Source organism: Rhopalosiphum padi, chromosome 3 (genome assembly GCF_020882245.1).
Source record: "Rhopalosiphum padi isolate XX-2018 chromosome 3, ASM2088224v1, whole genome shotgun sequence".
Lineage (NCBI taxonomy): Eukaryota > Metazoa > Arthropoda > Insecta > Hemiptera > Aphididae > Rhopalosiphum > Rhopalosiphum padi.
This window is the reverse complement of record NC_083599.1, coordinates 61234550-61260222: the sequence shown is the minus strand read 5'-3', so window position 1 is coordinate 61260222 and position 25673 is coordinate 61234550. Positions and strand designations below refer to the sequence as shown.

Here is a 25673-nt window from a genome sequence, read left to right as displayed (position 1 = left end):
CTTTCACAAATGTTGTAATAAGAATGAAGTTTGTGTGTTAGTTTTTCTTTGACTATTTCCATTTCTGAATTGCTCAGTGTATTCCGGTACTAGTTGTAATATAAAGATTTTCGTTTTAATTATGGAATGTATTAGTGACATTTTATCCTACAACTATTATACATATTTAACCGACTACAATTTTTCAGATGGTAGTACAGCAGATCACTTGATGCATGCCGAGACGGAAATTCACATTCCTACAACTTGGGAAAGTATCAACATCTTACATTAAACAATGGACTAGAAGATTCTGATAATAATAATGGTTTTATGCAATGTATGTGAAATGAATATAGAATGTAATCTATAGTCAATTAATAGTAGTATAACATAAAATTAGTTTCAAAAAACCCTGATCATTATATTAAGCAAATAATTCTTATTTACCATTAAAACATTCATATATTTCATTTAAGATGACACTGCATAAACACTATGAAGCATGCTTTTACATAATAATTTATACAAATATAACAAATTCATATTTTTAGCTGCTTATAAAACACTCAATTCTCATGTTAGTGTCTTAAAACCTTTACTACTAGATTGTAAAAATGATACTTAATTACCATAATTAACATTCATATATATCATTTAAGATGACACTGCATAAACACTATGAAGCATGCATTTACATAATAATTTATACAAATATTACAAATTCATATTTTTAGCTGCTTATAAAACATTCAATTCTCATGTTAGTGTCTTAAAACCTTTACTACTAGATTGTAAAAATGCTTCTTATTTACCATTATTAACATTCATATATTTCATTGAGGCTGACACTGCATAAACACTATGAAGCATGCTTTTACATAATAATTTATACAAATATTACAAATTCATATTTTTAGCTGCTTATAAAACATTCAATTCTCATGTTAGTGTCTTAAAACCTTTACTACTAGATTGTAAAAATGCTTCTTATTTACCATTATTAACATTCATATATTTCATTGAGGCTGACACTGCATATACACTATGAAGCATGCTCTTTCATTATTATTTATACAAATATTACAAATTCATATTTTTTGCTGCTTATAAAACACTCAATTCTCATGTTAGTGTCTTAAAACCTTTAATACTAGATTGTAAAAATGATTCTTATTTATTCATTATTAATATTCATATATTTCATTGAAGCTGATACTTCATAAACAGTAGGAAGCATGGTTTTACATAAAAATTAATACAAATATTACAAATTTATATTTTTTTCATATTAAAAATCAGCAAGTTTAAGTTATTGTACAAGTATATTTTTTTTATATATTTTTTTTTCATTAAAATTCAACACAACACTCTGGTAGATTTTTATTATCTTATCTTTTTTTGCTCATCAATCATCATTATTATAATTTCTCCAACCATTATACATATTTAAATGACTTTTTTTTTTTTAGATGGCAGTATAATAGTAGATCACACAAGGCATGCTGAGACATTTATTAACATTTTCGGAATTTGGGAAAGTTTCAACATCCCACATTGAACATGGACTTGAAGATTCTGATAATAATAATGATTTTATGCAATGTACTTGTAATGAATATAAAATGTAATTGATAGTAAATTAATAGTAGTGTATCAATTGAAATTTGTGTAAAATATGAATATAGTATTGGTAATCAAAATGAGCTTTTAATTTTCATTCTTAAAATATGCCTCAGTTTTAAAAATCTTTTTTTATTATTTCTGCGTTTTTTTCATAATTAGGTTTTCATTAAACCATAATCCAAAGTATTGTAATTTAAATCGTCTAGTTTTATCATATGCTTTACGGTACTTTTATTCAATAATGATTCGATATTTTTATGTTCAAATCAGTATTATTTTTGAGGTACGATTATGTCACAGTCTATTAAAAAAACAGCAAGTTTAAGTTATTGTACAAGTGTATTCTTTATAAACACTTATTTTACATTCAAATCCAACAAAACATTATAGTAGATATGTACGATCTTTTTTGTCTTATCAAAACTATTATATCTTATCATCTGTTATATATTTATATTTCATATCTATTTGCAGTTTTACATGTGTATTAGTATTTAAGTTTCAACTGCAAACTGCTTTCACAAATGTTGTAATAAGAATGAAGTTTGTGTGTTAGTTTTTCTTTGACTATTTCCATTTCTGAATTGCTCAGTGTATTCCGGTACTAGTTGTAATATAAAGATTTTCGTTTTAATTATGGAATGTATTAGTGACATTTTATCCTACAACTATTATACATATTTAACCGACTACAATTTTTCAGATGGTAGTACAGCAGATCACTTGATGCATGCCGAGACGGAAATTCACATTCCTACAACTTGGGAAAGTATCAACATCTTACATTAAACAATGGACTAGAAGATTCTGATAATAATAATGGTTTTATGCAATGTATGTGAAATGAATATAGAATGTAATCTATAGTCAATTAATAGTAGTATAACATAAAATTAGTTTCAAAAAACCCTGATCATTATATTAAGCAAATAATTCTTATTTACCATTATAAACATTCATATATTTCATTTAAGATGACACTGCATAAACACTATGAAGCATGCTTTTACATAATAATTTATACAAATATAACAAATTCATATTTTTAGCTGCTTATAAAACACTCAATTCTCATGTTAGTGTCTTAAAACCTTTACTACTAGATTGTAAAAATGATACTTAATTACCATAATTAACATTCATATATATCATTTAAGATGACACTGCATAAACACTATGAAGCATGCTTTTACATAATAATTTATACAAATATTACAAATTCATATTTTTAGCTGCTTATAAAACATTCAATTCTCATGTTAGTGTCTTAAAACCTTTACTACTAGATTGTAAAAATGCTTCTTATTTACCATTATTAACATTCATATATTTCATTGAGGCTGACACTGCATATACACTATGAAGCATGCTCTTTCATTATTATTTATACAAATATTACAAATTCATATTTTTTGCTGCTTATAAAACACTCAATTCTCATGTTAGTGTCTTAAAACCTTTAATACTAGATTGTAAAAATGATTCTTATTTATTCATTATTAATATTCATATATTTCATTGAAGCTGATACTTCATAAACAGTAGGAAGCATGGTTTTACATAAAAATTAATACAAATATTACAAATTTATATTTTTTTCATATTAAAAATCAGCAAGTTTAAGTTATTGTACAAGTATATTTTTTTTATATATTTTTTTTTCATTAAAATTCAACACAACACTCTGGTAGATTTTTATTATCTTATCTTTTTTTGCTCATCAATCATCATTATTATAATTTCTCCAACCATTATACATATTTAAATGACTTTTTTTTTTTTAGATGGCAGTATAATAGTAGATCACACAAGGCATGCTGAGACATTTATTAACATTTTCGGAATTTGGGAAAGTTTCAACATCCCACATTGAACATGGACTTGAAGATTCTGATAATAATAATGATTTTATGCAATGTACTTGTAATGAATATAAAATGTAATTGATAGTAAATTAATAGTAGTGTATCAATTGAAATTTGTGAAAAATATGAATATAGTATTGGTAATCAAAATGAGCTTTTAATTTTCATTCTTAAAATATGCCTCAGTTTTAAAAATCTTTTTTTATTATTTCTGCGTTTTTTCATAATTAGGTTTTCATTAAACCATAATCCAAAGTATTGTAATTTAAATCGTCTAGTTTTATCATATGCTTTACGGTACTTTTATTCAATAATGATTCGATATTTTTATGTTCAAATCAGTATTATTTTTGAGGTACGATTATGTCACAGTCTATTAAAAAAACAGCAAGTTTAAGTTATTGTACAAGTGTATTCTTTATAAACACTTATTTTACATTCAAATCCAACAAAACATTATAGTAGATATGTACGATCTTTTTTGTCTTATCAAAACTATTATATCTTATCATCTGTTATATATTTATATTTCATATCTATTTGCAGTTTTACATGTGTATTAGTATTTAAGTTTCAACTGCAAACTGCTTTCACAAATGTTGTAATAAGAATGAAGTTTGTGTGTTAGTTTTTCTTTGACTATTTCCATTTCTGAATTGCTCAGTGTATTCCGGTACTAGTTGTAATATAAAGATTTTCGTTTTAATTATGGAATGTATTAGTGACATTTTATCCTACAACTATTATACATATTTAACCGACTACAATTTTTCAGATGGTAGTACAGCAGATCACTTGATGCATGCCGAGACGGAAATTCACATTCCTACAACTTGGGAAAGTATCAACATCTTACATTAAACAATGGACTAGAAGATTCTGATAATAATAATGGTTTTATGCAATGTATGTGAAATGAATATAGAATGTAATCTATAGTCAATTAATAGTAGTATAACATAAAATTAGTTTCAAAAAACCCTGATCATTATATTAAGCAAATAATTCTTATTTACCATTATAAACATTCATATATTTCATTTAAGATGACACTGCATAAACACTATGAAGCATGCTTTTACATAATAATTTATACAAATATAACAAATTCATATTTTTAGCTGCTTATAAAACACTCAATTCTCATGTTAGTGTCTTAAAACCTTTACTACTAGATTGTAAAAATGATACTTAATTACCATAATTAACATTCATATATATCATTTAAGATGACACTGCATAAACACTATGAAGCATGCTTTTACATAATAATTTATACAAATATAACAAATTCATATTTTTAGCTGCTTATAAAACACTCAATTCTCATGTTAGTGTCTTAAAACCTTTACTACTAGATTGTAAAAATGATACTTAATTACCATAATTAACATTCATATATATCATTTAAGATGACACTGCATAAACACTATGAAGCATGCATTTACATAATAATTTATACAAATATTACAAATTCATATTTTTAGCTGCTTATAAAACACTCAATTCTCATGTTAGTGTCTTAAAACCTTTACTACTAGATTGTAAAAATGATACTTAATTACCATAATTAACATTCATATATATCATTTAAGATGACACTGCATAAACACTATGAAGCATGCTTTTACATAATAATTTATACAAATATTACAAATTCATATTTTTAGCTGCTTATAAAACATTCAATTCTCATGTTAGTGTCTTAAAACCTTTACTACTAGATTGTAAAAATGCTTCTTATTTACCATTATTAACATTCATATATTTCATTGAGGCTGACACTGCATATACACTATGAAGCATGCTCTTTCATTATTATTTATACAAATATTACAAATTCATATTTTTTGCTGCTTATAAAACACTCAATTCTCATGTTAGTGTCTTAAAACCTTTAATACTAGATTGTAAAAATGATTCTTATTTATTCATTATTAATATTCATATATTTCATTGAAGCTGATACTTCATAAACAGTAGGAAGCATGGTTTTACATAAAAATTAATACAAATATTACAAATTTATATTTTTTTCATATTAAAAATCAGCAAGTTTAAGTTATTGTACAAGTATATTTTTTTTATATATTTTTTTTTCATTAAAATTCAACACAACACTCTGGTAGATTTTTATTATCTTATCTTTTTTTGCTCATCAATCATCATTATTATAATTTCTCCAACCATTATACATATTTAAATGACTTTTTTTTTTTTAGATGGCAGTATAATAGTAGATCACACAAGGCATGCTGAGACATTTATTAACATTTTCGGAATTTGGGAAAGTTTCAACATCCCACATTGAACATGGACTTGAAGATTCTGATAATAATAATGATTTTATGCAATGTACTTGTAATGAATATAAAATGTAATTGATAGTAAATTAATAGTAGTGTATCAATTGAAATTTGTAAAAAATATGAATATAGTATTGGTAATCAAATTGAGCTTTTAATTTTCATTCTTAAAATATGCCTCAGTTTTAAAAATCTTTTTTTATTATTTCTGCGTTTTTTTCATAATTAGGTTTTCATTAAACCATAATCCAAAGTATTGTAATTTAAATCGTCTAGTTTTATCATATGCTTTACGGTACTTTTATTCATTAATGATTCGATATTTTTATGTTCAAATCAGTATTATTTTTGAGGTACGATTATGTCACAGTCTATTAAAAAAACAGCAAGTTTAAGTTATTGTACAAGTGTATTCTTTATAAACACTTATTTTACATTCAAATCCAACAAAACATTATAGTAGATATGTACGATCTTTTTTGTCTTATCAAAACTATTATATCTTATCATCTGTTATATATTTATATTTCATATCTATTTGCAGTTTTACATGTGTATTAGTATTTAAGTTTCAACTGCAAACTGCTTTCACAAATGTTGTAATAAGAATGAAGTTTGTGTGTTAGTTTTTCTTTGACTATTTCCATTTCTGAATTGCTCAGTGTATTCCGGTACTAGTTGTAATATAAAGATTTTCGTTTTAATTATGGAATGTATTAGTGACATTTTATCCTACAACTATTATACATATTTAACCGACTACAATTTTTCAGATGGTAGTACAGCAGATCACTTGATGCATGCCGAGACGGAAATTCACATTCCTACAACTTGGGAAAGTATCAACATCTTACATTAAACAATGGACTAGAAGATTCTGATAATAATAATGGTTTTATGCAATGTATGTGAAATGAATATAGAATGTAATCTATAGTCAATTAATAGTAGTATAACATAAAATTAGTTTCAAAAAACCCTGATCATTATATTAAGCAAATAATTCTTATTTACCATTATAAACATTCATATATTTCATTTAAGATGACACTGCATAAACACTATGAAGCATGCTTTTACATAATAATTTATACAAATATAACAAATTCATATTTTTAGCTGCTTATAAAACACTCAATTCTCATGTTAGTGTCTTAAAACCTTTACTACTAGATTGTAAAAATGATACTTAATTACCATAATTAACATTCATATATATCATTTAAGATGACACTGCATAAACACTATGAAGCATGCTTTTACATAATAATTTATACAAATATTACAAATTCATATTTTTAGCTGCTTATAAAACATTCAATTCTCATGTTAGTGTCTTAAAACCTTTACTACTAGATTGTAAAAATGCTTCTTATTTACCATTATTAACATTCATATATTTCATTGAGGCTGACACTGCATATACACTATGAAGCATGCTCTTTCATTATTATTTATACAAATATTACAAATTCATATTTTTTGCTGCTTATAAAACACTCAATTCTCATGTTAGTGTCTTAAAACCTTTAATACTAGATTGTAAAAATGATTCTTATTTATTCATTATTAATATTCATATATTTCATTGAAGCTGATACTTCATAAACAGTAGGAAGCATGGTTTTACATAAAAATTAATACAAATATTACAAATTTATATTTTTTTCATATTAAAAATCAGCAAGTTTAAGTTATTGTACAAGTATATTTTTTTTATATATTTTTTTTTCATTAAAATTCAACACAACACTCTGGTAGATTTTTATTATCTTATCTTTTTTTGCTCATCAATCATCATTATTATAATTTCTCCAACCATTATACATATTTAAATGACTTTTTTTTTTTTAGATGGCAGTATAATAGTAGATCACACAAGGCATGCTGAGACATTTATTAACATTTTCGGAATTTGGGTAAGTTTCAACATCCCACATTGAACATGGACTTGAAGATTCTGATAATAATAATGATTTTATGCAATGTACTTGTAATGAATATAAAATGTAATTGATAGTAAATTAATAGTAGTGTATCAATTGAAATTTGTGAAAAATATGAATATAGTATTGGTAATCAAATTGAGCTTTTAATTTTCATTCTTAAAATATGCCTCAGTTTTAAAAATCTTTTTTTATTATTTCTGCGTTTTTTTCATAATTAGGTTTTCATTAAACCATAATCCAAAGTATTGTAATTTAAATCGTCTAGTTTTATCATATGCTTTACGGTACTTTTATTCAATAATGATTCGATATTTTTATGTTCAAATCAGTATTATTTTTGAGGTACGATTATGTCACAGTCTATTAAAAAAACAGCAAGTTTAAGTTATTGTACAAGTGTATTCTTTATAAACACTTATTTTACATTCAAATCCAACAAAACATTATAGTAGATATGTACGATCTTTTTTGTCTTATCAAAACTATTATATCTTATCATCTGTTATATATTTATATTTCATATCTATTTGCAGTTTTACATGTGTATTAGTATTTAAGTTTCAACTGCAAACTGCTTTCACAAATGTTGTAATAAGAATGAAGTTTGTGTGTTAGTTTTTCTTTGACTATTTCCATTTCTGAATTGCTCAGTGTATTCCGGTACTAGTTGTAATATAAAGATTTTCGTTTTAATTATGGAATGTATTAGTGACATTTTATCCTACAACTATTATACATATTTAACCGACTACAATTTTTCAGATGGTAGTACAGCAGATCACTTGATGCATGCCGAGACGGAAATTCACATTCCTACAACTTGGGAAAGTATCAACATCTTACATTAAACAATGGACTAGAAGATTCTGATAATAATAATGGTTTTATGCAATGTATGTGAAATGAATATAGAATGTAATCTATAGTCAATTAATAGTAGTATAACATAAAATTAGTTTCAAAAAACCCTGATCATTATATTAAGCAAATAATTCTTATTTACCATTATAAACATTCATATATTTCATTTAAGATGACACTGCATAAACACTATGAAGCATGCTTTTACATAATAATTTATACAAATATAACAAATTCATATTTTTAGCTGCTTATAAAACACTCAATTCTCATGTTAGTGTCTTAAAACCTTTACTACTAGATTGTAAAAATGATACTTAATTACCATAATTAACATTCATATATATCATTTAAGATGACACTGCATAAACACTATGAAGCATGCTTTTACATAATAATTTATACAAATATTACAAATTCATATTTTTAGCTGCTTATAAAACATTCAATTCTCATGTTAGTGTCTTAAAACCTTTACTACTAGATTGTAAAAATGCTTCTTATTTACCATTATTAACATTCATATATTTCATTGAGGCTGACACTGCATATACACTATGAAGCATGCTCTTTCATTATTATTTATACAAATATTACAAATTCATATTTTTTGCTGCTTATAAAACACTCAATTCTCATGTTAGTGTCTTAAAACCTTTAATACTAGATTGTAAAAATGATTCTTATTTATTCATTATTAATATTCATATATTTCATTGAAGCTGATACTTCATAAACAGTAGGAAGCATGGTTTTACATAAAAATTAATACAAATATTACAAATTTATATTTTTTTCATATTAAAAATCAGCAAGTTTAAGTTATTGTACAAGTATATTTTTTTTATATATTTTTTTTTCATTAAAATTCAACACAACACTCTGGTAGATTTTTATTATCTTATCTTTTTTTGCTCATCAATCATCATTATTATAATTTCTCCAACCATTATACATATTTAAATGACTATTTTTTTTTTAGATGGCAGTATAATAGTAGATCACACAAGGCATGCTGAGACATTTATTAACATTTTCGGAATTTGGGAAAGTTTCAACATCCCACATTGAACATGGACTTGAAGATTCTGATAATAATAATGATTTTATGCAATGTACTTGTAATGAATATAAAATGTAATTGATAGTAAATTAATAGTAGTGTATCAATTGAAATTTGTGAAAAATATGAATATAGTATTGGTAATCAAAATGAGCTTTTAATTTTCATTCTTAAAATATGCCTCAGTTTTAAAAATCTTTTTTTATTATTTCTGCGTTTTTTTCATAATTAGGTTTTCATTAAACCATAATCCAAAGTATTGTAATTTAAATCGTCTAGTTTTATCATATGCTTTACGGTACTTTTATTCAATAATGATTCGATATTTTTATGTTCAAATCAGTATTATTTTTGAGGTACGATTATGTCACAGTCTATTAAAAAAACAGCAAGTTTAAGTTATTGTACAAGTGTATTCTTTATAAACACTTATTTTACATTCAAATCCAACAAAACATTATAGTAGATATGTACGATCTTTTTTGTCTTATCAAAACTATTATATCTTATCATCTGTTATATATTTATATTTCATATCTATTTGCAGTTTTACATGTGTATTACTATTTAAGTTTCAACTGCAAACTGCTTTCACAAATGTTGTAATAAGAATGAAGTTTGTGTGTTAGTTTTTCTTTGACTATTTCCATTTCTGAATTGCTCAGTGTATTCCGGTACTAGTTGTAATATAAAGATTTTCGTTTTAATTATGGAATGTATTAGTGACATTTTATCCTACAACTATTATACATATTTAACCGACTACAATTTTTCAGATGGTAGTACAGCAGATCACTTGATGCATGCCGAGACGGAAATTCACATTCCTACAACTTGGGAAAGTATCAACATCTTACATTAAACAATGGACTAGAAGATTCTGATAATAATAATGGTTTTATGCAATGTATGTGAAATGAATATAGAATGTAATCGATAGTCAATTAATAGTAGTATAACATAAAATTAGTTTCAAAAAACCCTGATCATTATATTAAGCAAATAATTCTTATTTACCATTATAAACATTCATATATTTCATTTAAGATGACACTGCATAAACACTATGAAGCATGCTTTTACATAATAATTTATACAAATATAACAAATTCATATTTTTAGCTGCTTATAAAACACTCAATTCTCATGTTAGTGTCTTAAAACCTTTACTACTAGATTGTAAAAATGATACTTAATTACCATAATTAACATTCATATATATCATTTAAGATGACACTGCATAAACACTATGAAGCATGCATTTACATAATAATTTATACAAATATTACAAATTCATATTTTTAGCTGCTTATAAAACATTCAATTCTCATGTTAGTGTCTTAAAACCTTTACTACTAGATTGTAAAAATGCTTCTTATTTACCATTATTAACATTCATATATTTCATTGAGGCTGACACTGCATAAACACTATGAAGCATGCTTTTACATAATAATTTATACAAATATTACAAATTCATATTTTTAGCTGCTTATAAAACATTCAATTCTCATGTTAGTGTCTTAAAACCTTTACTACTAGATTGTAAAAATGCTTCTTATTTACCATTATTAACATTCATATATTTCATTGAGGCTGACACTGCATATACACTATGAAGCATGCTCTTTCATTATTATTTATACAAATATTACAAATTCATATTTTTTGCTGCTTATAAAACACTCAATTCTCATGTTAGTGTCTTAAAACCTTTAATACTAGATTGTAAAAATGATTCTTATTTATTCATTATTAATATTCATATATTTCATTGAAGCTGATACTTCATAAACAGTAGGAAGCATGGTTTTACATAAAAATTAATACAAATATTACAAATTTATATTTTTTTCATATTAAAAATCAGCAAGTTTAAGTTATTGTACAAGTATATTTTTTTTATATATTTTTTTTTCATTAAAATTCAACACAACACTCTGGTAGATTTTTATTATCTTATCTTTTTTTGCTCATCAATCATCATTATTATAATTTCTCCAACCATTATACATATTTAAATGACTATTTTTTTTTTAGATGGCAGTATAATAGTAGATCACACAAGGCATGCTGAGACATTTATTAACATTTTCGGAATTTGGGAAAGTTTCAACATCCCACATTGAACATGGACTTGAAGATTCTGATAATAATAATGATTTTATGCAATGTACTTGTAATGAATATAAAATGTAATTGATAGTAAATTAATAGTAGTGTATCAATTGAAATTTGTGAAAAATATGAATATAGTATTGGTAATCAAAATGAGCTTTTAATTTTCATTCTTAAAATATGCCTCAGTTTTAAAAATCTTTTTTTATTATTTCTGCGTTTTTTTCATAATTAGGTTTTCATTAAACCATAATCCAAAGTATTGTAATTTAAATCGTCTAGTTTTATCATATGCTTTACGGTACTTTTATTCAATAATGATTCGATATTTTTATGTTCAAATCAGTATTATTTTTGAGGTACGATTATGTCACAGTCTATTAAAAAAACAGCAAGTTTAAGTTATTGTACAAGTGTATTCTTTATAAACACTTATTTTACATTCAAATCCAACAAAACATTATAGTAGATATGTACGATCTTTTTTGTCTTATCAAAACTATTATATCTTATCATCTGTTATATATTTATATTTCATATCTATTTGCAGTTTTACATGTGTATTACTATTTAAGTTTCAACTGCAAACTGCTTTCACAAATGTTGTAATAAGAATGAAGTTTGTGTGTTAGTTTTTCTTTGACTATTTCCATTTCTGAATTGCTCAGTGTATTCCGGTACTAGTTGTAATATAAAGATTTTCGTTTTAATTATGGAATGTATTAGTGACATTTTATCCTACAACTATTATACATATTTAACCGACTACAATTTTTCAGATGGTAGTACAGCAGATCACTTGATGCATGCCGAGACGGAAATTCACATTCCTACAACTTGGGAAAGTATCAACATCTTACATTAAACAATGGACTAGAAGATTCTGATAATAATAATGGTTTTATGCAATGTATGTGAAATGAATATAGAATGTAATCGATAGTCAATTAATAGTAGTATAACATAAAATTAGTTTCAAAAAACCCTGATCATTATATTAAGCAAATAATTCTTATTTACCATTATAAACATTCATATATTTCATTTAAGATGACACTGCATAAACACTATGAAGCATGCTTTTACATAATAATTTATACAAATATAACAAATTCATATTTTTAGCTGCTTATAAAACACTCAATTCTCATGTTAGTGTCTTAAAACCTTTACTACTAGATTGTAAAAATGATACTTAATTACCATAATTAACATTCATATATATCATTTAAGATGACACTGCATAAACACTATGAAGCATGCTTTTACATAATAATTTATACAAATATTACAAATTCATATTTTTAGCTGCTTATAAAACATTCAATTCTCATGTTAGTGTCTTAAAACCTTTACTACTAGATTGTAAAAATGCTTCTTATTTACCATTATTAACATTCATATATTTCATTGAGGCTGACACTGCATATACACTATGAAGCATGCTCTTTCATTATTATTTATACAAATATTACAAATTCATATTTTTTGCTGCTTATAAAACACTCAATTCTCATGTTAGTGTCTTAAAACCTTTAATACTAGATTGTAAAAATGATTCTTATTTATTCATTATTAATATTCATATATTTCATTGAAGCTGATACTTCATAAACAGTAGGAAGCATGGTTTTACATAAAAATTAATACAAATATTACAAATTTATATTTTTTTCATATTAAAAATCAGCAAGTTTAAGTTATTGTACAAGTATATTTTTTTTATATATTTTTTTTTCATTAAAATTCAACACAACACTCTGGTAGATTTTTATTATCTTATCTTTTTTTGCTCATCAATCATCATTATTATAATTTCTCCAACCATTATACATATTTAAATGACTATTTTTTTTTTAGATGGCAGTATAATAGTAGATCACACAAGGCATGCTGAGACATTTATTAACATTTTCGGAATTTGGGAAAGTTTCAACATCCCACATTGAACATGGACTTGAAGATTCTGATAATAATAATGATTTTATGCAATGTACTTGTAATGAATATAAAATGTAATTGATAGTAAATTAATAGTAGTGTATCAATTGAAATTTGTGAAAAATATGAATATAGTATTGGTAATCAAAATGAGCTTTTAATTTTCATTCTTAAAATATGCCTCAGTTTTAAAAATCTTTTTTTATTATTTCTGCGTTTTTTTCATAATTAGGTTTTCATTAAACCATAATCCAAAGTATTGTAATTTAAATCGTCTAGTTTTATCATATGCTTTACGGTACTTTTATTCAATAATGATTCGATATTTTTATGTTCAAATCAGTATTATTTTTGAGGTACGATTATGTCACAGTCTATTAAAAAAACAGCAAGTTTAAGTTATTGTACAAGTGTATTCTTTATAAACACTTATTTTACATTCAAATCCAACAAAACATTATAGTAGATATGTACGATCTTTTTTGTCTTATCAAAACTATTATATCTTATCATCTGTTATAAATTTATATTTCATATCTATTTGCAGTTTTACATGTGTATTAGTATTTAAGTTTCAACTGCAAACTGCTTTCACAAATGTTGTAATAAGAATGAAGTTTGTGTGTTAGTTTTTCTTTGACTATTTCCATTTCTGAATTGCTCAGTGTATTCCGGTACTAGTTGTAATATAAAGATTTTCGTTTTAATTATGGAATGTATTAGTGACATTTTATCCTACAACTATTATACATATTTAACCGACTACAATTTTTCAGATGGTAGTACAGCAGATCACTTGATGCATGCCGAGACGGAAATTCACATTCCTACAACTTGGGAAAGTATCAACATCTTACATTAAACAATGGACTAGAAGATTCTGATAATAATAATGGTTTTATGCAATGTATGTGAAATGAATATAGAATGTAATCGATAGTCAATTAATAGTAGTATAACATAAAATTAGTTTCAAAAAACCCTGATCATTATATTAAGCAAATAATTCTTATTTACCATTATAAACATTCATATATTTCATTTAAGATGACACTGCATAAACACTATGAAGCATGCTTTTACATAATAATTTATACAAATATAACAAATTCATATTTTTAGCTGCTTATAAAACACTCAATTCTCATGTTAGTGTCTTAAAACCTTTACTACTAGATTGTAAAAATGATACTTAATTACCATAATTAACATTCATATATATCATTTAAGATGACACTGCATAAACACTATGAAGCATGCATTTACATAATAATTTATACAAATATTACAAATTCATATTTTTAGCTGCTTATAAAACATTCAATTCTCATGTTAGTGTCTTAAAACCTTTACTACTAGATTGTAAAAATGCTTCTTATTTACCATTATTAACATTCATATATTTCATTGAGGCTGACACTGCATAAACACTATGAAGCATGCTTTTACATAATAATTTATACAAATATTACAAATTCATATTTTTAGCTGCTTATAAAACATTCAATTCTCATGTTAGTGTCTTAAAACCTTTACTACTAGATTGTAAAAATGCTTCTTATTTACCATTATTAACATTCATATATTTCATTGAGGCTGACACTGCATATACACTATGAAGCATGCTCTTTCATTATTATTTATACAATTATTGCTAATTCATAATATATCAAACTTCTTATAAAACACTCAATTCTCATGTTAGTGGGTTAAAACCTTTACTACTAGATTGTAAAAATGATTCTTATTTATCATTATTAACATTCATATATTTCATTGAAGCTGATACTTCATAAACAGTATGAAGCATGGTTTTACCTAATAATTAATACAAATATTACAAATTAATATTTTTTTCATATTAAAAATCAGCAAGTTTAAGTTATTGTATAAGAATTATTATAGCAAACTTTTGTTTTAATAACAAACTATTTTTTAGGATTTTGAATCATGAATGATGAATCATATTAAGTATATATTATAATTTATAAATTTGAATTAGAGTTTAAAATTTTTTATTCAGCTATACTGTTTTATAAAGTAAAAATATAATTTTATTTTTAACAAAACTGTTATCTTTTTAATCCACAAGTGCTATTTTGATATTTTTTAGTGTAATGCTGCAATCAATTTTACTTTTTTTTTTATATTAACAACACATGTGCCCAAGTTATTTATTTTTAATTTTAATTGAACATTTAACTTCAACATATATAACAAACATAACAACAACAAAAAAAACTAGTTGTAGGTTAAAATATTTACAAAATGATCTAATAATTGCATTCTTCCTATGCTATCACTAACAGAATACTATATTTATTAATATATATACAAAATGGTGGTAGAATGTTTTTATTATTTGTGTAAATATACTATACTGTTATAAAAAGTTAAAATTCTAAAAAATCTTATTTTCATTAACACATTATTAAGATTAATATTATGAATTAATAGTTTTAATAACATAAGCTTCATTAATAATTTTACTTTAATAAATTAAAAGATATTAGTAATATTTGTGAGTATATAATGTAAAGTCCTTTAATTACTATAAAAACATAAATTATTATCAAACTAATTATGTTCATAAATCCTGATAATTGTTATTTTTTTATGGCTCTGAAGGGTTACTTATTGTACGCTGAGTAAAAACAAATAGGCATTTGTACCTAATTTCGGTTGTTTAGGGATTGCACAATGTCACATTTCCAATAATCCTTTTGAAAAAAACAACCATTAATTACAATATCATTAAAAATACAGATATGATTATGGTTCAATATGTTAACAAATTATCTCTTCAGGAATGGCTATCTAATATTTTTTTTTTTTTTTTAAACAATTCAAAAAAATCAACATTGTGGGTCCTGACTTTCTGAGGATATTAGGAGTTTCTCTTGTGGGTTGCGGGTGTTCACATAAGACACAATTAATAATAATAAAAAGTACATCTTTGACTTGATTATGGGCTATGGCTATAATAAAAAATATTTTGAATAATATTAATGTTAGACATTATCAACATTATTAAAAAAAAAGTTATTTGTTAATTATAAAACAAAAACTTTGTAAGTAGGTACCTACTTTTAGATTCTAAACGGAGTAATGAATGTATTGATTTTACAATGATGTGTGTTTTTTTTTATTTTTGTGTCTGTCATCAGGTTTTGGAGTAGTAATAAACCTTCGATTTTCGACTTCAGCCCCTCTTTGAAAAGGAAAATTCATTTAGTTAGTATTTTGGGGGTTTAAAAGTAGTAGTTTTCAAAAGCGTCGGGAAAAACCCTGATAAAATAACGGAAAACCGGGAATTTTTACGCATAACCACTTTTCGACTATTATTATTATTATTATATTTTGATTTTGCTGTAACTCAAAAACGAATCATTGTAAATACTTGAAATTTTCACCAAATGTTTATATTAGCGTTATCTATTTATTATTACATTTTCAAAATATTTTGACTTTTTTTAAGCTACTTATAGACAATTGAAATTTTTGACTTTTTACAGTTTTTTTTCTTGAAATGCCGATAAAAAAATTTTGGCTTTCCAAAAAATCTTTAAAATTTAATACAAGGTTTATTATAAGTTGCACTTATCGTAGTAAAAAAAAATCAAAAATCGTTAGTCATAATGTTTGTTTATAAGCATTTAAAGTTCAAATGTTTATGAAATATATCAAAATCGCGAAAATTTGCAAGGAATTTTGAAGTTGAAAATTTATAATATGTTTGTGATTTATACTTAAGGTTCAAAAATCCAACCACTTGCCCACTTTTTTTAAATTTTATATAATATTCTGTTTTTATTGCACAAAATATGATTTATTGTGTTTAGTAATTACTAATTTGAAGGCAACACGTTCTATAAAGTTCCAAAATAAGCATGCATTATTTATACTCTAAAAAAATACAAAAATTCATCGAGGACAATGGGACGAAAGAAATTTAAGGGCCGGCAAAATAGACTTTCTAGACCAAAATTTTTTGGATCATAATAATCATAATATCACTGGACAGTCGACACCAATGACATTCGTGATAACGTAATTATTCGCAGTAACTACTTGTCGTGTCAATGGTGTGTAACCCTACCGGGCCAATGCACAAGACGCATTATCTGTGGTATCACGGACACGTACCGCGGTTCTTCCACGACGTGTCCGGTTATGGGAGACGCGATAACGCGGTGCGCTGATAACGTAAACGTCGAGTCGCCGCGCAGACACGAATGTGCGATCAATCGATTCACAGGTCTTGGTAAACGGTTCCGCGGAGGCGTGTTAAACTGTTAAAAATAAACGAACGGAAACGCCGTCTGTCTCGACACTCCAAAACAGTCCCAACGACGCGTTTCTATTCCCGTGGTCAACTGCTCACCGAGATCGCTTCACATCGTCGAGTCCGGTGAGACAGCAGCACTTTCCTGTTCATCCTTCGGGCGCCCCGACCCGATACGACCTACCCCCAAAAAAGTTTTTCGTGCCGCCCGCCTCGTAAACACCAACAACTCCGGTAATAAATAATAATAATTATTATTATTATTCAGCAACAGACGTCGCCATGATCGGCGGTCTGTTCATGTACAACCACAAGGGCGAGGTGCTGATATCGCGCGTGTATCGCGACGATATCGGCCGCAACGCCGTGGACGCGTTCCGCGTGAACGTCATACACGCTCGCCAGCAAGTTCGCTCGCCGGTCACCAACATTGCGCGCACGTCGTTCTTCCACATCCGCCGAGCCAACATTTGGCTGGCAGCCGTCACCAAACAGAACGTCAATGGTGCTATGGTATTCGAGTTCCTCATACGGTTCACGCAGGTCATGCAGTCGTACTTCGGCAAGATCAACGAGGAGAACATCAAGAACAACTTTGTGCTTATCTACGAGCTGCTAGACGAGATACTCGACTTTGGCTATCCGCAGAACTGTGACACGGGCGTGCTCAAGACGTTTATCACGCAGACGGGCGTCAAGTCACAGAGCAAGGAAGAGCAGATGCAGATCACGTCCCAGGTCACTGGCCAGATTGGATGGCGGCGCGAGGGCATTAAGTACCGTCGCAACGAGCTGTTCCTCGACGTGCTGGAGTATGTAAACCTGCTCATGTCGCCCCAGGGACAGGTGTTGTCCGCTCATGTTGCCGGTCGCATACTCATGAAGTCCTACCTGAGCGGTATGCCCGAATGCAAGTTTGGCATCAATGATAAAATTGTAATGGAGTCCAAGGGCACCAAGATTCTTGACGACACGGGCTCGAGGACGGCTTCTGGAAAGCCAGTTGTCGTCATTGACGATTGTCAATTTCATCAGTGTGTAAAACTTTCAAAATTTGAAACCGAACATTCCATAAGCTTCATTCCGCCCGATGGTGAATTTGAATTGATGCGTTACCGTACCACCAAAGATATATCATTGCCGTTCAGGGTTATACCATTGGTGAGAGAAGTAGGTCGCACTCGCATGGAAGTCAAAGCTGTTTTGAAGTCTAATTTCAAGCCCTCCTTGTTAGGACAGAAAATAGAAGTCAAGATTCCCACTCCCTTGAATACTGCTGGTGTTCAATTGTTATGTCTTAAAGGCAAAGCCAAATACAAGGCTTCAGATAATGCAATTGTGTGGAAAATCAAGAGAATGGCAGGCATGAAAGAAACACAGCTCTCAGCTGAAATCGATCTTTTGGAGACTGACACTAAGAAAAAATGGACTAGACCGCCAATTTCTATGAATTTTGAGGTACCATTTGCTCCTTCTGGATTCAAAGTCAGATATTTAAAAGTTTTTGAGCCAAAGTTGAATTATTCTGATCACGATGTTGTCAAATGGGTTCGTTATATTGGGCGAAGTGGATTGTATGAAACTAGGTGTTAATCAAACAAAACTATACGTATTTTAAGAATTTCCCAATATTCTGGTCCAAAATTATTTACATACTGATTAATATTAAATAATATAATATTTATTTTATCATATTATCATATTTTTTAATTTATAATCCGTTCAGTATGTATGGTATGATTAAATACATTTATTGTTATTTGGGCTAGTCATTTATATTAATTTTATATGCATAATAAATAATGTTTATATTTTAATGTAATTGATTTGATAAAAGTATTGGCTGATACAGTTGTATTATTACTATTATACCCACATAGTTAATTTATTATTTTATATGTATTTTTTTTATTATTATTTACTTATTTTGATCTGCTTTTATTTTTCTAGGTATTTATTATTTGTTATATTACAGCTAAATATAAACGAATAGGTATCACCATAGGTAAATAATAATTATTATAATAATTGAACATGTAACAGTTCATTACAATAATCATAATGATTTTATTTAGTGCTTTATTATAATATTATATTCAAATATAACAGAATTGTATTGTGTTGTTATTGATATAAATAATATACTACTACTTTGTTAGACAGAATGGATATATTAAAGAAGTTAAATTTGTTTGTATTACTGTTGTCTGTAGGTTACAAAACAATTTTAAGTTAACAGGAAATAATATTTAGACTATCTAGTAGTCCCTTCACAATATAAAATAAATTGGCTTAATAGGACTATTATAGTATTGCTTATAAAATAAACTGTTTTGACTTTTGAATACAATTTGACATTTATTAAATTAAATCAATTTTTTTTAGTGACCTAATTAAATTTTTTATTGCTTTAAGAGAATAGTAAAATATATTTATTATCAAATACTGTTTAAAAAATATAAAACATTCTAATTTTTATCAAAAATGGACAATAATATTAGATAAAAAAATTACATTTGAATATTTTAATTTTAAGAATTATGAATATAGCTTATTGTAAACATATTGATTATGTAGTGATAATTACTAGACCTAAAGCAAAGAAGGAGGCAGCTAGCTGGTATGTACTAATAATATATTAATATCTTATATATTTTTAAGAATTAAGTGAAAGTTTTAACTTTGTCATTATAATCATATTCTTCCTATAACATGAGAGTAGAGAATTACATGATTGTATTTGAGATAAAAATTATAAAAAATGTTTTTACTCAAATCTTTTAGCTTAATAAATAATAAATATACATAACATTTTTAGCAACTACTTATTTTCATATATTTTATTCAAATGCATACAATTTGTACAAATTATAAACAAAATGTATCCATCTATTTATTTTCAGAGTTAATATTTCAATAAATTTCAATATAATAAATAATTATTAATATTAATTGAGACAAAATAAGAAAGTATATTCTCCGGTAAAAATAACACATAATTGAAAAAAAAACATTTTCATTTATTGAAATTTGAAATAAAATTGTCTTTATTATTTGAAGAGAATTTATATAAAATATTAACTTCATATTTATTTGTATAATTATATTAGTTAGATAGCTTAATATTCTGGACAATAGTATTATTAAAAAAATACTTATCTTAAAACTTAATTAATTTCTTCAATTTTCTCATAACCTAAATGTATTGCTCTATTGAAGTTAAATTATTTATTAATAGGGCCACACCCTATATTTTAATGTGTTTATCATCCGTACATGCATATGCTATAACCAAATCCATTATCCCTAAATCCTAATAATATCAATGTATAGTTATTCTAAATATAGAGCAAGTTTAAATGTATATTTAAGAAGGAAATCATTACAACTTTGATTAATTTAATCTTAAGCTATTAAAACATTTTGTTTATAGTTAAAGCTAATAAGTAATTAGGAAGGTACCTAGGTACTAAAAAATTAATTTGCTATCAAATCAGACACCCAAATTTAACAAAAATTGTGAACAATATGTTACCTATTATTTATAAAATTGAATTTTTAAAGATCTAACTTACTTATTTGAATTTGATCTTGAGTCTTTGAACATGTCTATTTACTTTTCACAAACACAAGTCAAAACTTAAAAACAAGCTAAAATAATTGCCTATACAAAACTCCTTTATTTTATTGATGAACTCCACTCCAACATAACATTTTTTTACAAATTAAAACATGTTATACAACTTTTTGAATAAATAATTAAAAGTACCTATTGTTCAACATTTTAATGAATAACAAAAACATACCACAATCTTGAAAATTTATTTATATAAGTGTATGTGAATTGTGAATCTACCTGATATGTAGTTGGAACTTGGAAATATTAACAAATTGTATTAAAAGTATTAAGGATACTTATGTTAGGTTTAGGTATACAACTATACAAGACAATAATTTAGACACTAAACATAATATGTAATTAAATGTTTAAACATAAACAATGTTAAAATATAATTATTTGACACAGAGACACAAAGTATTATACCTTTGAGCTTTAGGGCTTTAATAGCCAATAGGTACCTCATTATATGTGGATAAGAGCTTCAGATATGAATTGACGGAAATCTCAATGGTGTACAGTGTACTGCTAACTTGTGTACCAAGGATTTTAGTACTTTGGGTCTACTAAGTTCACGAGAGGCAACCTTGCAACTTAGCTGTATCTATGGATTATAGAAAATCATAAACTAATCGATGTACACACGATTTACTTCATTTATTTCATATTTTTTCCGACATAGGTATTTAACTAATATACTACATACAAAACAAAAATAAATTTAAAAAAACTTATCTACAGAAAGATAAATAATCGCATTTTAATAAATTGTTGGTCAATTAACAGTTATTCATTTGATAGCCGTTCTTACGTCATCATTGAACGAAGATATATATATATCTTAAGAAGTAGATGGTAATAATTATTAATTTATAATACATATAAATTTTATACAATGTATATGTATATATTTTGATAAGAAAAAACCATATTTCAAGATATCAGAAACTTCAACACTTCATAATTCATTTAAAATGTTTATTTTCTTCGTAAACTCGATTGTAAACCAGACAAAGCGAACAATCCTACATACTTTCTACTTTTATATCCGTTTCATCTATATGTTAACTTTATAAACCACTATACGACTAAATGTAATAGGTACTACTAATACTTATTTATTATAATACATAATACAATACCTATACTTATATACCTAATTATTTAACCATTACCATTTACCAATACAATTAACTTAAATGAAATATTTTGACAGGAAACTCAACTTTTTAAAGGCATACAATTTTCGGACTGTAAAGTAAGTATAAAAGGTATAGGTATTTACTAGATAGATATACCATCTAATAATTATTATTTGACTTGCTCACTAAGTGTACTTACACTTTACTTACATTAGCACAGTGGCGTCATTTTAGCTTTTAAGAGGAGGGGGTAAAAGTTTTGACCGGTCTATAATAAAAAAAACCACTCGCTAACAATTACATTTTTATCTCAATATAAACAACCTTCTTACCATATGTGGAGATAGGTGGGGGTCTTATAGGGGGCTTATCCCCCCAAAAATCGAAGGTAGTATGTTATACTTGTGTAAGAAAGGGGTGGCGAGGGCGAACAGCAGGTCACTTTAAATTGGATTATTAAATCAATGCAAATCGTTAACGATTATGGCGACCATTAATGAATTCATGTTAAGATTGCATTCAAGAATCAAGAGTTCTAATAATATTGTATAAAACGAATATTATTGTAGTACTTTAATGTATCTACTTACCTATTATTCATTTATGCCTAACCTAGTTGGCTAGTTAACTGCTACATTTTATAATTTAAATGTTAGGCTTTCCACTTATATAGTTAGCTATTATTGAACATAACAGCTATCAGGGCACAGGCCACATGTGACAGTTTTAAATAAAACAATAGGTACATACACACTACTTTAAAAAATTAGTTTCTGCGATGTACGAATATAACTAATAATAATTAACGGGTGTTTTATAATTCATCGAAATAACGACTGCAATAGTGTTTCTGTATTTTGACATACTGTACTGTTGTCTGTTTACCAGGGCCATATTTACCATTAGGCAAAATAATAGGCAACTGCCTATGGCCTCCGTTATTAGAGGGCCTCGGATTTTTATGAACCTTCTATTTTTTTTTTTTTAGAGTAATACTATCATCATATAAAATAAATATAAGAAACATATAATATTTCAACAAAATAAAATAATTAATCCTTATCAGCGTAAAATGTAAACGAAAATAATAGGTACAAGAAATCTGTAGCCTGTAGAGGTAAAAAAATATATAACATTATAATTATGTTTGTGAAAATGTATAAGTAGGTAAATAATAAATTGTAATAAATTATTATTTTGTTTTATACAACTCATTTGTGGAGGGTGTGGGGCTATGGCTATATGCCTATATACGCTACTGTTAGCAATGAGGAGCCACATTTTTTTATTTCACCTAAGGCCACAAAATGTCTAAATCAGGCCCTGCTGTTTATACTTTAACGAATGCAGACGTGCAGTAGTCTATTACACACTTTACGGTTTACTTATTGACCTAGGTACATAGACATCTATATTATAAAGTATATTTACTATGGCTCTAAGCCAAAATTATAATTGTAAGGTGTCGTTTACGAAAAAAAACATTCCAATTTTTTATTCCTATAATACCAATTGATTTGCACTCTAATGACTATGATTCCTCTGTGTACATGAGAATAAGGTACAGATAGTACTCTTTGTCGTATGAATTGGAGAGCGAATACACGTCATGACACAAAACAGTATTATATTATTATATTATTATATGATAGGTAAAGTAATATATCTGGTAAATTTTTAATAACTGCAAATATCGTGTTATTATTTATACCGTTTAGCTATACAATGTTATATATTATGTTCATTATAATCTATACATTTTTAAATTTCAATCCATGTTACTATATTTAACGGCGCCAATGGTACTATAATAATGTCGTCAATTATACATATAACATTATTAATATTATGATGAATAAGTCACATCATATTATTATGTAGCTTTATAGTTTTCTAAAACCAGACAGACAAGTGCTAATGACTAGTATAATTTGATATTATACGCGTATCATTGGAGTTTAAAATAAATAATTCGATATACAATTAAAAATATATATATAAATCAGTACATGTACAATAAACATCTATAGTGTCATAACATCTGTGTATACTCCTCTATAATAGTTTGCAGTTAAATAACGCCTACTTATTCAACAAAATAATATAATATTATGTTATCTTGACGATAATATTTTGTGATTACTGCCATTATAGTGCCATACTATAGTATGAGTAGTATGACTAATATGTAATTAATCAGTGCCCACTATATAGTATACAGATACAGCTAGGCTGCAATCGGTAGTCATAATATTATAATATTTAATAAAATGTATATAATATATATTGACTTATGAGTACACATTACCGTATCAAATGTGTCTTGTTCTAATTTTCCGTTTTATAATAATGTTATTATTACTTCATTTTGTTCAAAGACCATTTATTATTGCGTAAACTTGACTTTTGTAAATTCGATGTCATTATTATAATTAAATTTTGCCTAATAAATTACGTTGTCGTAAAATTAACCATATTTTGGAAAAATAAATGCATTTTACATCTTAAAACTGCCTACGATATATTTTATAATATCGTAGGTATAGATACATTTTATCTTATAAAACAGTGTATCTATATACTAGAAATGAGTACCTAAAGCATAAACGTGTTCATTTCAAAGCGGTATGAAATGTTTGGCCTTTAATAAAAAAAATATATACGGAGTGAACTGTTTAACATAAGACACTCTTTATTTCAGAAAATACTTTGAAGTATGAAGTTTTTGAAAATAGTTCAATATTTTATTAAAAAAATGATAATGAAAAAAAAATATAATATAATATAATATAATTTTTTAGAAACATTTTGCTTTTTAACAAGGTAGGTACTTTAGATTATGTAAAAAACTATTTTTTCAGCAGATTTTAATTGAACTCGAAGGTCAGAGCGTTCGAAGCGATTATAATATGTATACCT

At 26.2% G+C, this 25673-nt stretch overlaps 1 protein-coding gene across 1 annotated transcript; it reads left to right on the top strand.

Moving 5' to 3' along the window:
• The first annotated feature begins 17869 nt into the window (after window positions 1-17869).
• On the top strand, window positions 17870-20104 carry LOC132926631 (AP-2 complex subunit mu-like). Its single transcript, XM_060991005.1, has one exon. It carries the CDS (start codon window positions 18276-18278, stop codon window positions 19584-19586), a length of 1311 nt encoding a protein of 436 aa, XP_060846988.1. The 5' UTR covers window positions 17870-18275; the 3' UTR covers window positions 19587-20104.
• Window positions 20105-25673: the final 5569 nt, after the last annotated feature.

Bases quoted from the DNA above. Each gene is read 5' to 3' on its own strand.
- LOC132926631 (XM_060991005.1), top strand. From the start codon at position 18,276: ATGATCGGCGGTCTGTTCATGTACAACCACAAGGGCGAGGTGCTGATA.